The 13,982-nt window shown below is 41.5% G+C and overlaps 1 protein-coding gene across 1 annotated transcript in view; it reads right to left on the reverse strand.

The window, feature by feature from the left end:
* POMGNT1 (protein O-linked mannose N-acetylglucosaminyltransferase 1 (beta 1,2-)) overlaps positions 1-12,937 on the reverse strand; it is a 31,842-nt gene extending 18,905 nt beyond the window's left edge. Inside the window, exons 1-6 of the mRNA XM_081323187.1 lie at positions 12,793-12,937; positions 10,842-11,038; positions 4,558-4,663; positions 2,852-2,967; positions 2,032-2,097; positions 600-713 (exon numbers count right to left, since the gene is read on the reverse strand). Coding sequence (XP_081179313.1) covers positions 600-713; positions 2,032-2,097; positions 2,852-2,967; positions 4,558-4,663; positions 10,842-10,952 — 513 coding nt within the window. The 5' untranslated portion in view covers positions 10,953-11,038; positions 12,793-12,937. The remainder of the gene's footprint in view (positions 1-599; positions 714-2,031; positions 2,098-2,851; positions 2,968-4,557; positions 4,664-10,841; positions 11,039-12,792) is intronic.
* Positions 12,938-13,982: the final 1,045 nt, after the last annotated feature.

Consider the following 13,982-nt stretch of genomic DNA (forward strand, 5'->3'; position numbering starts at 1 on the left):
AATCCCATAATATTAATCCAGACATGTGATTTATATATCCTTTGAGCATAAAGAATCTTTGGATGCTGTTCAATTCTTTTAAGCTAAAGCTTCATTTTTTTTTATTTTTTGCAAAATAAATAAATAAATAGCCTGTATTAAGATGTCATAGTAAAACTTGGTTTTTTTGTTTTTTGTTACTTTTCTAGTGTGTCATAATTTAAGAGTAAAAGGTAAAGGTTCCCCCACACATGTGTGCTAGTCGTTTCCAACTCTAGGGGCCGGTGCTCATCTCTGTTTCAAAGCCAAAGAGCCAGAGCTTGTCCAAGGACGTCTCCGTGGTCATGTAGCCGGCATGCCTGGATGCCAAAGGAGCATGGAACGCTGTTACCTTCCCACCGTAGTGGTCCCTATTTTTCTACTTGTATTTTTATGTGCTTTCGAACTGCTAGGTTGGCAGAAGCTGGGATGAGTAACAGGCGCTCACTCTGTTACGCGGCACTCAGGATTTGACCCGCTAAACTGCTGACCTTCTGATTGACAAGCTCAGCATCCTAACCCACTGACCCACCACGTCCCTTTTAAGAGTAAATACATAAAAAACACCAATTTCAACTTACCTTAATTGTGAAGATAAGGATGCGACCCTTGGCTACCATGTTGAGGAAGAGGACCATGGCCTCATCTTCATGGGGAGAATAGGTGTCAAAAACCCGCTTTGCCATCACATGGCCCTACAAAACAACCATAATTGTGTTAGATCGCATCTTCTCAAATTGTGACCTTCCAAATATATTGGGATCACAACTCTTTTTTTTTTTGGGAATTTCAGTTGAGACACTGATGTACAGCAGGTCAGCTACTGGGAAGGATACATCCCAGATTTTGTTTAAATATAAGGACAAACTTCCTGATTTGTACAACAATGTAATGGTCTACCTACAGAGGTTGGGGACTTTCTATTGATGGAGATTTTTAAGAAGAGACTGAGTAGTCACCTGTCATGGATGGTTTAATTGGCTTTCCTGCTAACTGCAAATATTCTGACTAGATGATCCTTATGGCCCCTTCCAACTCTTTATAATAATTCTTATGTCCCCAACAGAGGAAATATTTTAAAAACATCTGGCACTTTTTTCCAAATTAATCCAATGAAGGAAATATCTCTGCCCTCTCCTCCCCATTACAACACTGTATCTCAGTATGTATTATCTCAATTCATTTTCTTAAAGAAAACAGAACATCTGTCACATTCAGGCAGCTGTGGAGAGCTCAATGCCAGGGAAGGTCCACTGGGTATAAAAGCAGGTCTTCCCAGCCACGTATCTTACGGGCTTATGCAGAAAGAGGGGAGGAAGCTGGCATTTAGAAATTCCTCCCCCGGTAAAGGAGCTTACTGGGAATACAGAATGGTGAAGCACCTTTTTATTATAGCCAGTTGGGGTGTGGAGTCACCCATGGTAAGCTCACTGAGTTGCTTGAAGGATAGCATACAAGTAGTCCTTGACTTACGACCATAATTGAGCCTGCAATTATGGTTTTATGTTACACCAGTAATTAAGTGGGTCGCACCTGATTTCACAACCTTTTTTGCATTGGTTGTTAAATGAACCAACATCCTAAATCGTGGTCACATGATGGCAGGGAGGCAGAATCCAGTTCATAAGTCCCCCTTTATTTTGGGGGGGAGGGTCCATCATAACTTCAAATGGTTTCTAAGCAACTGGGCTTAAGTCAAGGATTGCCTTTATTACCAAGAGTTCCTTTTACACTTAGCATTAGTTTGGGGGAGCACAGGCCTGGCATAGTTCTAGAGGTCTAGAAACTTGCCAAAACCTTCAGTGGAGTTTAAAAGACTTTTCTGCAACTCTGACCAAAAATCAAGAACTCTGAGGAAAAAAATCTATTCCAAAATACAGCTTTTTTGGACTTCAGTGATGACTGAAGATTAGTTTTTTGGAAATGTTAAGAAACTCCACACTGCCTTTGGCTTTTTGTCAGGAAAAAGGAGCACACTGGCCTCATTTAGGTCACATTATGTTCATCACTTACTGTAGCCTGATTTAACACAATGACATGGATGCCTCTGCCTTGTTCCCGGGCTTCATCTTCTAAAACCTGCACAGTAACAAAAGCAATTGTTATCAAACTATCCTTTTCACACTTGTTATCCTTGTCAGTCCTCCCTTGTTTCTTGAACATCATTTTCTTCCAGAAATTTTCTTCAGTGATGTTTGTAACCCAGAATCCCTCTGAACTACCTTTTGCAACTTAGTTATGCTCTTTACTCAGAACATTATCCAGCATGTTGGAAAGAGTTATAGTCAGCTTTTATACTAAGAACTTGGAAGATGAGATATGAAGGTATTATAAGGTGAAAGCAGCTCATGAAATTGTTTCACAATATGCATATGTGTGGGGATGCATATGTGTGGGGATGCAGGGAAAACACAGCATAACTTTCCTGGATTCCTTAAAAAACCACTACTCTTGTAAATTGCAAATAGCACACAAAATGCACTCACTTTTCTATTAATGAACAGACTGCTTTCTTTTTTTAAAAAAAATAGTATTGTTCTTCCATCACGAATGCATTCACCTAGAAATTTTATTAAAAAATAAAAGGCCATCCAAAGACACAAAATGAGCATTGCATACTCATATTTTAAAGTTACAGTTCTAAATATGCTTGCTGGCTTAACAGGATGCAGTAAAACTGAAGTCTGAATACACCTACATCCACACCCACGGTCAAATAATGCAGGAAGAGACTCCAGTTCAAGAAGCGCTGTGCTCTGCTTCATAGTAAACTATGTGAGAATGTATTATTGCCCTGATTGTTGCATCTTACAGCTGCAATGCAGATTCTCACCGTGGTCCCATCAACTGCCACATAAACCTTGGAGCGACTGGAATAGACCTCAATGTCCAGAACTTTTCTGCTGCTCACAGGCCGCCGAGGAATCTCTAGCTTCTGCAAACCTTCATCTGGGAAATGAGAGAGATTCTTATGGCCATACATTTAATGCTGTTATCCTGTGGCAATCTCCCCATAAATTATGAACATTCTGAAAGGGCTTCTGTATAGCACAGGGGCCCTCAACCCTGGCAACTTTAAGACTTGTGGACTTCAAGCTGGCTGAGGAATTCTGGGAGTTGAAGTCCACAAGTCTTAAAAGTTGCCAAGGTTGAGGACCCTTGGTATAGCGCATACATCCTCATTTAGCAACGACCTCTGACAGCGATCATTCACTATTATGACAGTAATGAAAAAAAATAACTTTGTGACCCTTTCTCACATTTACAACCTTCTCAGGTTTTTAAAAGAAAGGAAAGCTGAAATAAGATTGTAAGCATAGTTGGCGTATCACTTAGTGACTGCTTTTCTTAACGACCAAGTTGCCAGCCCCAAATATGGTCACCCAACGAGGACTAGCTGTATACCAACAGGTTTGGTAAGGTTTATTCATGAAAGCACAGATAGAACATTTGATGTGGGAGCATGCAGAATTATCTCCCAAAGGACATCACCGCCCTGAGTCCTTCGGGAGAAGGGCGGTATAGAAATATTAATAAATTAAATTAAATTAAATGTTGTCTATATAAAAAGCAAACTAACATTTTCCTTCCACTTAGCTTTTAACAGCCTGCAGGATAAGATTAAAGGCTTCAACTGAGTGTTATTTGATTTTAAAATTCTAGTTTAATGGTTACCTGGTTAAACTAGTTTTGATTACTCAGTTTTCATTTGTAAATACAAGATATCCAATCTTCCGGTTCTTCTTCCCTTTGACACTTAAATCAATATTCTCCTTTTTTTTTTTTACAAAATCTAGAATATAAACCATGGCCTACTTGCTTAATTTTACCTGGAAATGTTTAAGGTCTGGAAGGTATTACTAGTCCAGTTTCATATATTTAAGAAACAGTGTCTTTCTCTCTCTGAACTATCAAAAACTATTTTGCAAGCAACACTATCAAAAATTTAGAGCATGTTTAATGCTCCTTTAACTAGAAATATGGGAAGGGATTCTCTAGTCAGGAGTTAGGTAATGTTGCATGGAAAATTCATTCTCCAATCACATAACAGTCTACATGGCATGGGTCCGGATTACCTGCGGGAGCACCTACTGCCAGCGTCAACACCCCTACGTCCTGTGCGCTCCCACAGAGAGGGCCTCCTCAGGGTGCCACCGGTCAGAGAATGCCGACTGGTGGCCCCCAGGGGGAGGGCATTCTCAGTGGGTGCACCAACCCTCTGGAACTGCTTGCCTACCGAAATCAGGATGGCCCCCGACCTTCGCACCTTCCGGCGCGACTTAAAAACCTACCTGTTCCAGCAGTCTGGCCTGGCCTGATAGCGCTTGGGGTTTCATTTATTTTTACTACTGTTTAACTGTATACCTACCTTGCTCTGTACACCGCCCCGAGTCCCTCGGGAGAAGGGCGGTATATAAAAACAAACAAATAAATAAATAAAATAAATAAATTTCCTAGAACATTCCATTTCTCCCAGAATGTGACTACCAATCACACAGTACATTCTAATGCCACCATCTAATCACATTTCCGGCTCACCATAATCCTGAGCTGATTCTTCTTCTTCACTGGCTGCTCTTCTAGTGTCCAAGATCAACTTTATGTTCACAATAACAGTTACCAGCAAGAAAAGGACTGCTCCCATCTGTAATGCAAAAGCCTCCTTTGTTAGATTAGAAAAAAAATAGATTTGGAAAACCTGATGCTTAAAACGCCTTCGTGATGAAAACACAGATTTTTATGCTAGGCTTAACAGGAAGGACTGGAAAAGTGAATGACAAGAACTTCTTTGTTGAACATTCCCATTGTTATTTAGGGATGAAATTTAGTTCCTGCTTCCATTTACCCCTATTTTCCTCTAAATTATTTTGTCTCATTTTGTGTACTGGTGGGCTTTTCGTTCATTGTGCAGCATGTACTTCCTTTATCATGTATAAGGATGAAATAATGGAAAATACTGAGTTTCCTGCAGATTATTATTTTTTTTATTTTAATCCCATTTATATCCCGCCCTTCTCCGAAGACTCAGGGTGGCTTACAATTTAAGCACAAACCAATGTGCTTAGCAATATATCCAGGTTTCTATAGTAAGTAGCCAGCTGTTCATTCCTTAAAACCAAACTGCTGACTTTTGGAGATGGAAATCAATTTTTGGATTAAGTGTCATATGACATAAATATGGAATGTTTTCCATCATTTATTAATAGAAATAAATGGCATACACTTCTTTAAGTGAACCGCATTCATGTACCTTAATAATAGTTGTGACAATAGCACATCATGTCATGCATTCATCTGTAGCATTCGTTTAATGTCAACCTTACAACATAACATTTAAAATATAACACTGACCTCTCACCACCATTATTTTAGATGACCCTAAAAGAATTTATACAACAACAGGTTCACAAAGGCTGCCTTCCCTGACAAACTGTGAACAGATTTTAGGGCAGTGAAAACAAGCTACTTGATAGGAATATGGAGTCACAGCATTGGTGCAAACTGCAGCAAGATTTTCTTAGTGGAGCACGCACATTATATTATCCATGAAACAAAAGGCTGTGTAATACGAAGGGACAGTCTCTGAGAAGAGAGCTGTCTGCACAAAATGAGTATGATTTATGCTATTTTCTATCTCAGAGAAAACTGCCAAATAAAGCTCACTGAATTATAGCTATAAAATCAGAACGCCTCTTATTATTCAATCTATCATCTTGTTTGCTCTCTTTTAAGAACAGTCCTAAAAGTAGAGCATTATGGATTATGGATCAATTTTAAATCTTGAAAATGTAATGTGTGGCTACCTGGATGACAAGTGTAGAACAGGGCTTTTCAACCAGTGGTACAGGTACCACCTGTGGTACATTGGCACCTGGCAGGTGGTACGCGACCATCTTAGAAAAGTGGTAGCGGGGGAGGGGAATGAGCTGAAACGGTGGCAGCACCACACAAGCCTGAGCAAGAGATGGCTGGAGCTGCAGGGCTGTCAGGGCTCAGGGCAAGCGCCAGGATCAGTGCTTCTTCGGGGCTGTCAGGGCTCAGTGGAAGCAACAGGATCAGCGCCGGGCTCCATCTGGAGCTCGGTGCTGATCCTGGTGCTTCTGAGCACAGAAGCGCCGATCAGCTGGAATGTTGCAGCATCTCCAGGGTCTTGTGACTTACATTCAGATGCTTGGCAACTGATTCATATTTATGACGGTCACAGTGTCCCAGGGTCATGTGAAGTGACCAAAACCTGCTGCAACCACCCAGCAGACAGGGGGAATAAAAACCAAACACCCCACTCCCCCACCCCCACTGCCAATCCTCAACAGAAATGCTCACAACAATGAAAACCTCAGACAGGAGGAAGAACACCGCTGGGCGGGCAGGCAGGCGTCTTGCTCAGCTGTGGCTTGGGGGGCCCTTGTAACTTCGAACAGTCACTAAGAGAACTGTTGTAAGTCGAGGACTAACTGTACTTCATCACTTTTTTCCTTTTTTTTTTTGGTCATCAGGTTTTTGACACCTTGCTAGGCAACTGGTGGTACTCAGATGTTGCCATATCCTAAAAGTGGTACAATGGCTAAAAAAGTTGAAAAGCCCTGGTGTAGAAGAAAAATATCTTGAAGAACATAAAACAATTCTTTGAAACATCATTTTATGCTCTAGCACCACAACTGTGTACTACCTACCAAATGACCAGCATTAGAAAGTTTTTATAATTGCAACCAAATTCTGTTCCATCACTATGGCAATTAGAAGTTTTTATTTCCCCAGGTATATCTAGTGCAGGTACGAACAGATTTTTATGGATGCTATGTAATGCATGTTTTTCAACTTCTCTGTCTTTCTGTCTGTATCCACGGAGATCACATCAATCATCTTAGGACCAAATCACTAATCTTTATCTATGGATCAGGATTCACATCACATCTAAAATACATTATAGCTGGAAATCAGAAAGATTTAGAGACGTTCAGTGTATTTCCAACAGCGATATCTGATGGGGATTAAAGGCAGCTTGGTCATCTCCAAAGGAACGGGGACAACACTGAAGGTGAGAATCCAGCCAGAAGGCAGACACTGGCCAGTGAAATCTCTTCAGATCAAGAAGAGATTGTGAGATAAGCCCATCTGTTTTGCAGACAGCTGCTCCTCGGGAGTGAACTGCATGAACAAAAGTTTTTGCAATTAGTTCCTGAGTCAAGCAGCTAAGAATTGCAGTATTCCATCTTCACTCACAACTGCAGTGTAGCCTCTATGGACATTAAATCCAGCCATCCTAATTTCTTAGCCACTTTTGAATATAATTACTATAGAGGTAGATTTTTTTTTCCTTTGCAGCAACCCTGCCCCCTTAATTAGTGTAAGTTTTTTTTCTGTATTAATAAAATAAAGAGTTTAAGATTCAAAGATTCAGAAAATTTTGGCACAAAATGTAACCAACAAATGATTTGAAAAGTTTTTTAAAAATGGACAAAGGGGACAGTAACTTTTATTTTTACTGTGCTTATTTTTTTGATGAAAAAGCTTTTGTATAAAGTTGAAATAAGCTAGCCGAATGGATCAGATATTCATGGGAATGCTTTCTGTTTTAAAGTTAAAAATAAGAAGACTTCAATAAAAATTAAAAAAATATAAGCTCAAATAGAATTGATAAATAAAATGTGCTTCAAAATTAAGAAGTAAAGCGTTTGGACATTATGTTGAAAAAATATGAATTTTTCTTCATTCTATTACAATGTTTTCCCAAACAAGATGTTCTAAAATCATTTAATTTTATGTCCTACAATTCATATGCTTATAGATGCTCAAATTTTCCTAATTTCCTACTTGGACACAAGATTCCCCCCCCCCAAGAAAGCAACTTCTCCTCTACTTAATTTATCTCCACAGAAAAAGAATATCAGTCTTCCCCTCATTATATGGTAATACTATCAAGTGCTATGTGGATATGTGGCATTTCTACAACATATTGTATGGTGGTATAATGATTAAATCTCTGGTGATGAAGGCACAATGAGCATATAGGTTTCTATGGGAACCTGAGCTTGAAGAGTCTTGCCTACATGTAGCTAAGGTGTCTGGATCTCCCACAGCACTGACAGCTCTGTATTAAATTTGCTATTTTAAGACATGGGGATCCAGACAAGATATTGCAATACATTAGTCATGCCTTCCTGACTGCTACACTGTCAGTCTCTAGAATGTAGCAGTAAGAATTTATTTCCCTTTGGTAAAGAGATAAAATGTCTAAGAAATCCATTATTAGTCACAAATCATCAGTAGTAAATCCAAAACAGAACTGAGAACTGTGTTTGAGAGAGCCACTTACTATCTTGTGTTGTCCTATAATGTTTAATGACTTGGGAAGCCCAGAGCAGTCTAAATAAGGAAAAGTGATTTGGTGACATTATAGGTGAGGGTGTAAACAAAACCCAGATTTCCCCCAGTTCCCTTCAGTTCATTTTTGGGGACCTCAGGTGAGAACATTTGTCTCATATGGAACAACTGGCATATCTGCAACCTACCTTGCGTCACACAAAAAATGGCTACTAATCCACCATGGTGTTTGATCATGGCAATCACAACTACTACTGTACATGATTTTCTCCATGAACGTTTGCCGAGTTCATTTGTGCATTTATTTCCAAGTATCTATATATGGATCATTTGCACACTAGAATGTATTTTAGGAAGGAAGGAAGGAAGGAAGGAAGGAAGGAAGGAAGGAAGGAAGGAAGTAATTTTTTTACTTTATAAAACCTTACCCTTTCCTTGAAAAACCATAGTCCCACCTCCTTAATCTGCCCACTAAGGTCCTCAGTGGTTTATGCACATTACTAAAAGTAAAACAAAACACCAAACCAGACAGTAGCCATAATAGGAACTTGTATCAGAAATAGCTCCAATGATTTCTCTCAGTGCACCACTAGGGTTTCAACTGGATAAATCAATTAATGAAGACTTTTAATTGTTCTTAGGGGTTAAATTATGAACTGCTGCTCTTCCCTCAGCCAATACTGCAGCTTTGATGCATGTAAATATATCCTAACAAAAAGGAAACGATCAATCTGCTTAAATGAACTAATTATTGTCCATATCCAAAGGCACGGATGTTTCTGCAAGTGTTAATAGGGTCCTCAGCAGAAGCTTTTGCCCATCCTATTCCCTGCCAGCCAATGTACCTGGGTACCAAGTTGCTTTGCCAAAAACAAAAGAACCAAACAACACGCTAGATTATGCCTGGCTTCCAATCTCCTTTCATATGCAGCACAACTTAACCATCACTTCTGAATAATTGGCTTGGTTATACATACTACAATACACCCCAATGTGTGTATTACAATCTGTAACAGACCAATTCAACTCTTTGGTTACAACAGTTACAGTTAAAAAAGCAATGCACAGAAGTTTTAAATGTATCAATATACAGAGATAAATCACATGCAAAGGTGAAGGCAAAGACAATTCTTTGTTCAGAAAGACAGCAGAAACTGGATACATTGTAGTAACAGCAGGTTTCAATGAATCTACAAAAAAGTTCAGCCTAGATGCAGGTAGGAAGCTTCTGTGAAGCAGAGATATCCTCTAAGGCACACATGTCAAACGGGACAGTTTTCCCATTGCCGGCAATGGGGTGGGCACGGCTTCCACGTGATGCGTCCGACCCGCAGGCCAGCAGTTTGACACCCCTGCTCTAAAGCAACCTCAGTTTTTCTGGATTTAAAATACTAGCACATCTTCCCCCAATGTTCTGAAAATGCTGGTGGAGAATTTACAGTCCAATGCATTTAGAAATTGTGCTAAAATGGGATTTGCAGCAAGTGGGATGCAAATTATTATGTTACAAAACGATCTTAATGTCCCCTGAAGTGAGGTTGGCTCTAACCCTTTTTGCCCTTTGGAAAGCCCTCAAAACATGTTTTTTTTTTAAAAAAAAATCAGCCTGGAAATCTCCTGAACCAAGTAGAACATACCAATTCTAACCTTGTGATCTTATTTATATTTACTAAGTATTCTAAGTGATTTTATTATGTAAGTCTTGATTTTTATTGTACTCTGCCTAGTCATCTTGTCTGAGATGGGCAAACATATGATTTTCTTCAGATATCTTTGTCATTAGTGGCGAAAGAACACTAAGGGAACACATTGTTTTCAGGCTTGCAAGGAAACCTGAAAAATGCTGGATAATTTAATTCATCCTACAGACTTCTGTTCTTGTGTATGGTATGAAAAGGTCCAAATCGTTTTCAAAGCATGCACGGACATACCATCCAAAATGGGCACAGCTTATGTATTATAGTTATCACAGGTATCAGTTTGTAAATGTTTAAAAAACCCTTTTGATTTTTTAATTCAAAGTGCATGCAACTGGCCTTTAGACTGAAAAATAAACTAAATAGAAAAAAAAATAGTAGGTAAGTGTCCCAAAGAAACCCAATTTAGGAGATCATATGATCTTGTCCGATACATTTAAAAGATACAAATGTCTTAATGCACCATGCTGAGTAATTCTTACTGTAACATGAGCTTTCATGGCCCTGCACTCTTGCCTGAATGACAATTTGCATTATAAAAAGGATCTGCTAGCTTGCAAAATCCTACACCACCCTGTCTTTCCAAAGCAATGCATCCATTTGTGTAAATATGCTCTTGAGGCTATATAAAGAATATCACCTCCACGTGATTCCACTTCAAGGATTACAGTTCCTTTGGACACTGTAATCCAGAGGTATTTAAAACCAAAGATCTTCGCTAATCACCTTACCAGATATAATGCTCTCCATTACCAAGGTTACCTAAACAGAAAGGGGGATGCGTTGGGGGCCTCTTCTCACCTGGCACAGTCTCCTGAGCGCCCTCTGATTTGTCAACTTGTACTTCCAGGCCAGGTACCAGCTGCGTTTCTTCCAGGGCTTGCCTTGTGGGTTAGGCTTCCATTCATCCATCACAGCAGGGCAAAATGGACAGCAGTAGATAACATGAGGCCACACTCACCATCTGCTCTTCTCTAGCTGAACTCTTCGAGTTAAACCTGGCAGGATAAAGAAAACAAATAAAATGGAAGCCTAAAAGGAAGTACTTGCTCGTATTTAGGTTGAAATGCCTGAGAATGTCACTATGTTTTTTGCTGATATTTTTTTTAAACCCCAAGTTTGCACAAATATTTAATTTTTATTTTATTTTAATCCCATTTATATCCCACCCTTCTCCGAAGACTCAGGGCAGCTTACAATTTAAAGCACAAATCAATGTGCTTAGCAATAGCCTTCATTCTATGTATATGCCTGCTTATTAGGGCTTTCACCCCCCCCCCAAGCGGCATTATTACAAAGTCAGCTTATTGCCCCCAACAGTCTGGGTCCTCATTTTACCTACCTCGGAAGGATGGAAGGCTGAGTCAACCTTGAGCCTGGTGGGATGCGAACCTGCACTAATTGCAGGCAGCTGGTGTTACTTAAGGAGGCATTAGCCCACTGCTCCACCAAGGCTCCTTAACATAATTTATTCTGGGCGGCACACTTGGAAGTTTGCAGGACGTAATGGTATGACAAGGACAGACTGGACAATGAATTCTTTGTCAGGGAAAACTAAAAGGAGAATGAAGACCGTTGAATAAGCAGCCAAGTAAAGGACCTTGAGTTTTATGCCACATCTCAATAAAATCCTAGCTATTAGATTCATATTATGTACATATATGTGCAATCCGCACCCCAGGAAATGCACTTTCGGATAAACAGAACTTTCTGTAGAAGTTGGGAGACAGCAGAAGATCTTAGAGGTGTTCAGAAAATTTTGTCCCATTTCCATTCTCGAAAAGATTAAATAAAATTAAGGAACCAAACATGCTACATATTGCATGGGGGCTGTTCTAAGTTTGCAATGCTTGTTAAAGAGACCAGATCTAGCTGGTTCTGAATTTCCCATACAGAACCATCCTGCCAACATTGCTAAGAAAAGAGTTCTTCTATAAATTGCTTTCTGATCCAGATCTCTATAGACAAAACTGGATCACACATCAATGTCATAGTTTTTTCATCGTTTAGAGTCAGCATGCACGCTAAACTTCGTTACCCAAAGGATATTTTCTAGACAAGAGGATATATATTTTTTCTATTAGCATCCTCAATCTACCACCATTTACCATATTATTTACTTCAAACCCCATGAAGCTTTTACTCACTCAAACGTCCTATTCATCGACATGCTAGCCAGGCATTCTAAGAACTATAGGGGCAACATTTGTTTTATACTACCCATAACGTTCCAACCCTTCTCACAAATTACCCAACCCAAAGCAAGCTTGTATCAAGAGTTAAAATCATCAAAGAAACGTGCTACGCACGCCGCCTGGAGCTCTTGAATAAAAGGCGGATTAAACGTTCAACAAATAAAGAAGCAGAATTCCCAACGCAGAAGTGGGGGGGGGGCGCGGGGCGGGGGGGAGAGAGAGAGAAAGACAGCATTGGCTACCAAACAAAGGAGCCGGGCATCCTACAATTGTCTCAAAACAAACCCTTCTATCAGCCTCCCGTAAATAAAGGCGGAGAGTAAACGAGACGGATTTGGAAGCGCGCAAAGGGGAACGAATTAAGACGGAGGAACCGGTTTCCCCAGAAAACGAACGGAAGGGGGTGGATGGTGATGGTGATGATGATGATGATGCAAAATGAATCATAGAGTCTGGGAAGGTGGGAAGGACCCCCCCCCACTCCGCCCCCGCTTCCCAAGCGAATCCCCCTCATTTTCACACCCCCTGCCGTTCTCAAGAGACGCGGATCCACTTACTGAAGCTGAGCCCCGCCAGGTCAGCAACGGAGCTTTCTCCATAGCCGGGCGCCGCAGGCAGAACTCCAGCCGCCCCTGCACGAGAGCGGGTGGAAACAGCTGCCGATCCCCTTTCTCCGAGAAGCTGAAATTAACGCGCCGCTCTGCTTCCGGCGCGGGATATAAGGTTAGAAAGCCCGGTCTTAAAGGAGACGGCTCAAGTAAGGCAACTAGCCAGGTTGGGGAGAAATGCCGGAAGGCGGAGCGGCTGGAAGAGGAGGCGAGGCCTCTGCTTTTCAATAGGGATCGGCGGCGGCGGGGGCAGCAGCAGCAGCAGCAGCAGCAACAACAACAACAAGCCGCTGCAAGGAAAGAGCCGGTGTATTATATATGATGTAACATGATGTAAACATTCCCTTGAGTGTATATGTTAACAGCACAAAAGTATCGTCAAAGCATATATATAGGAAAGCCGCCTGACAGGAATACACGCGGGAACTTTGACAGCTGTCAAAGTTCCCCGTACTGCGCAGGCGCCTCCACTGACAGCTCGCGGCTGTCAAACTCCGGACCGTGAAGAAGACTGAGCTGTCAAAGCGTCCGCCACACTGCGCAGGCGCAGCCACTGACAGCTCGCGGCTGTCAAAACACCACACCACGAGGAAGCCGGAGCTGTCAACAGAAGACGACGCCGATTGGTCCCTGCCTGACACGGCGCCAAAATAAATACATCTGATTGGTCCTCGCTACCAGCTGCCGGCTATAAAAGCCGGACAAGTTATTCTCTGTTTGTCTTGCTCTAATAAACTTGTTGTTAAACTAGCCTGTCGTCCCGAGCGGTCCTTCGGCTACTTCACTGGCGACGAGGATGGGATCGCTCCGGAGCTGAAGTCACGGCCGAGGAAGAGAGTTCCCGGCAAGAGCTGACACGGAAGTTTTAACTTCCATCGGAGCAACCCAGGACCGGACGACATGGCAAACTTCGGCCGTGTGAGGGAGTTTGATACCCGCCATCCCGAGAGATGGCAATCACACCTCGGCCAAGTTGAAGGATTTCTTCTCGTCAGTAAGATCACTGACGACCGAGCAAAGGCCGCCGCCCTGCTGTACATCAGCGGGCCCCCGGTGTACGACGCAGCCGTCGGGCTGTTCAGCCCAGTGCCCATCACGGAAGTCTCCTACGCGGACCTGGTGGACCAGCTGAACAAGTA

This window comes from Vipera berus (assembly GCF_964194415.1).
Source record: "Vipera berus genome assembly, chromosome: 3".
NCBI lineage: Eukaryota > Metazoa > Chordata > Lepidosauria > Squamata > Viperidae > Vipera > Vipera berus.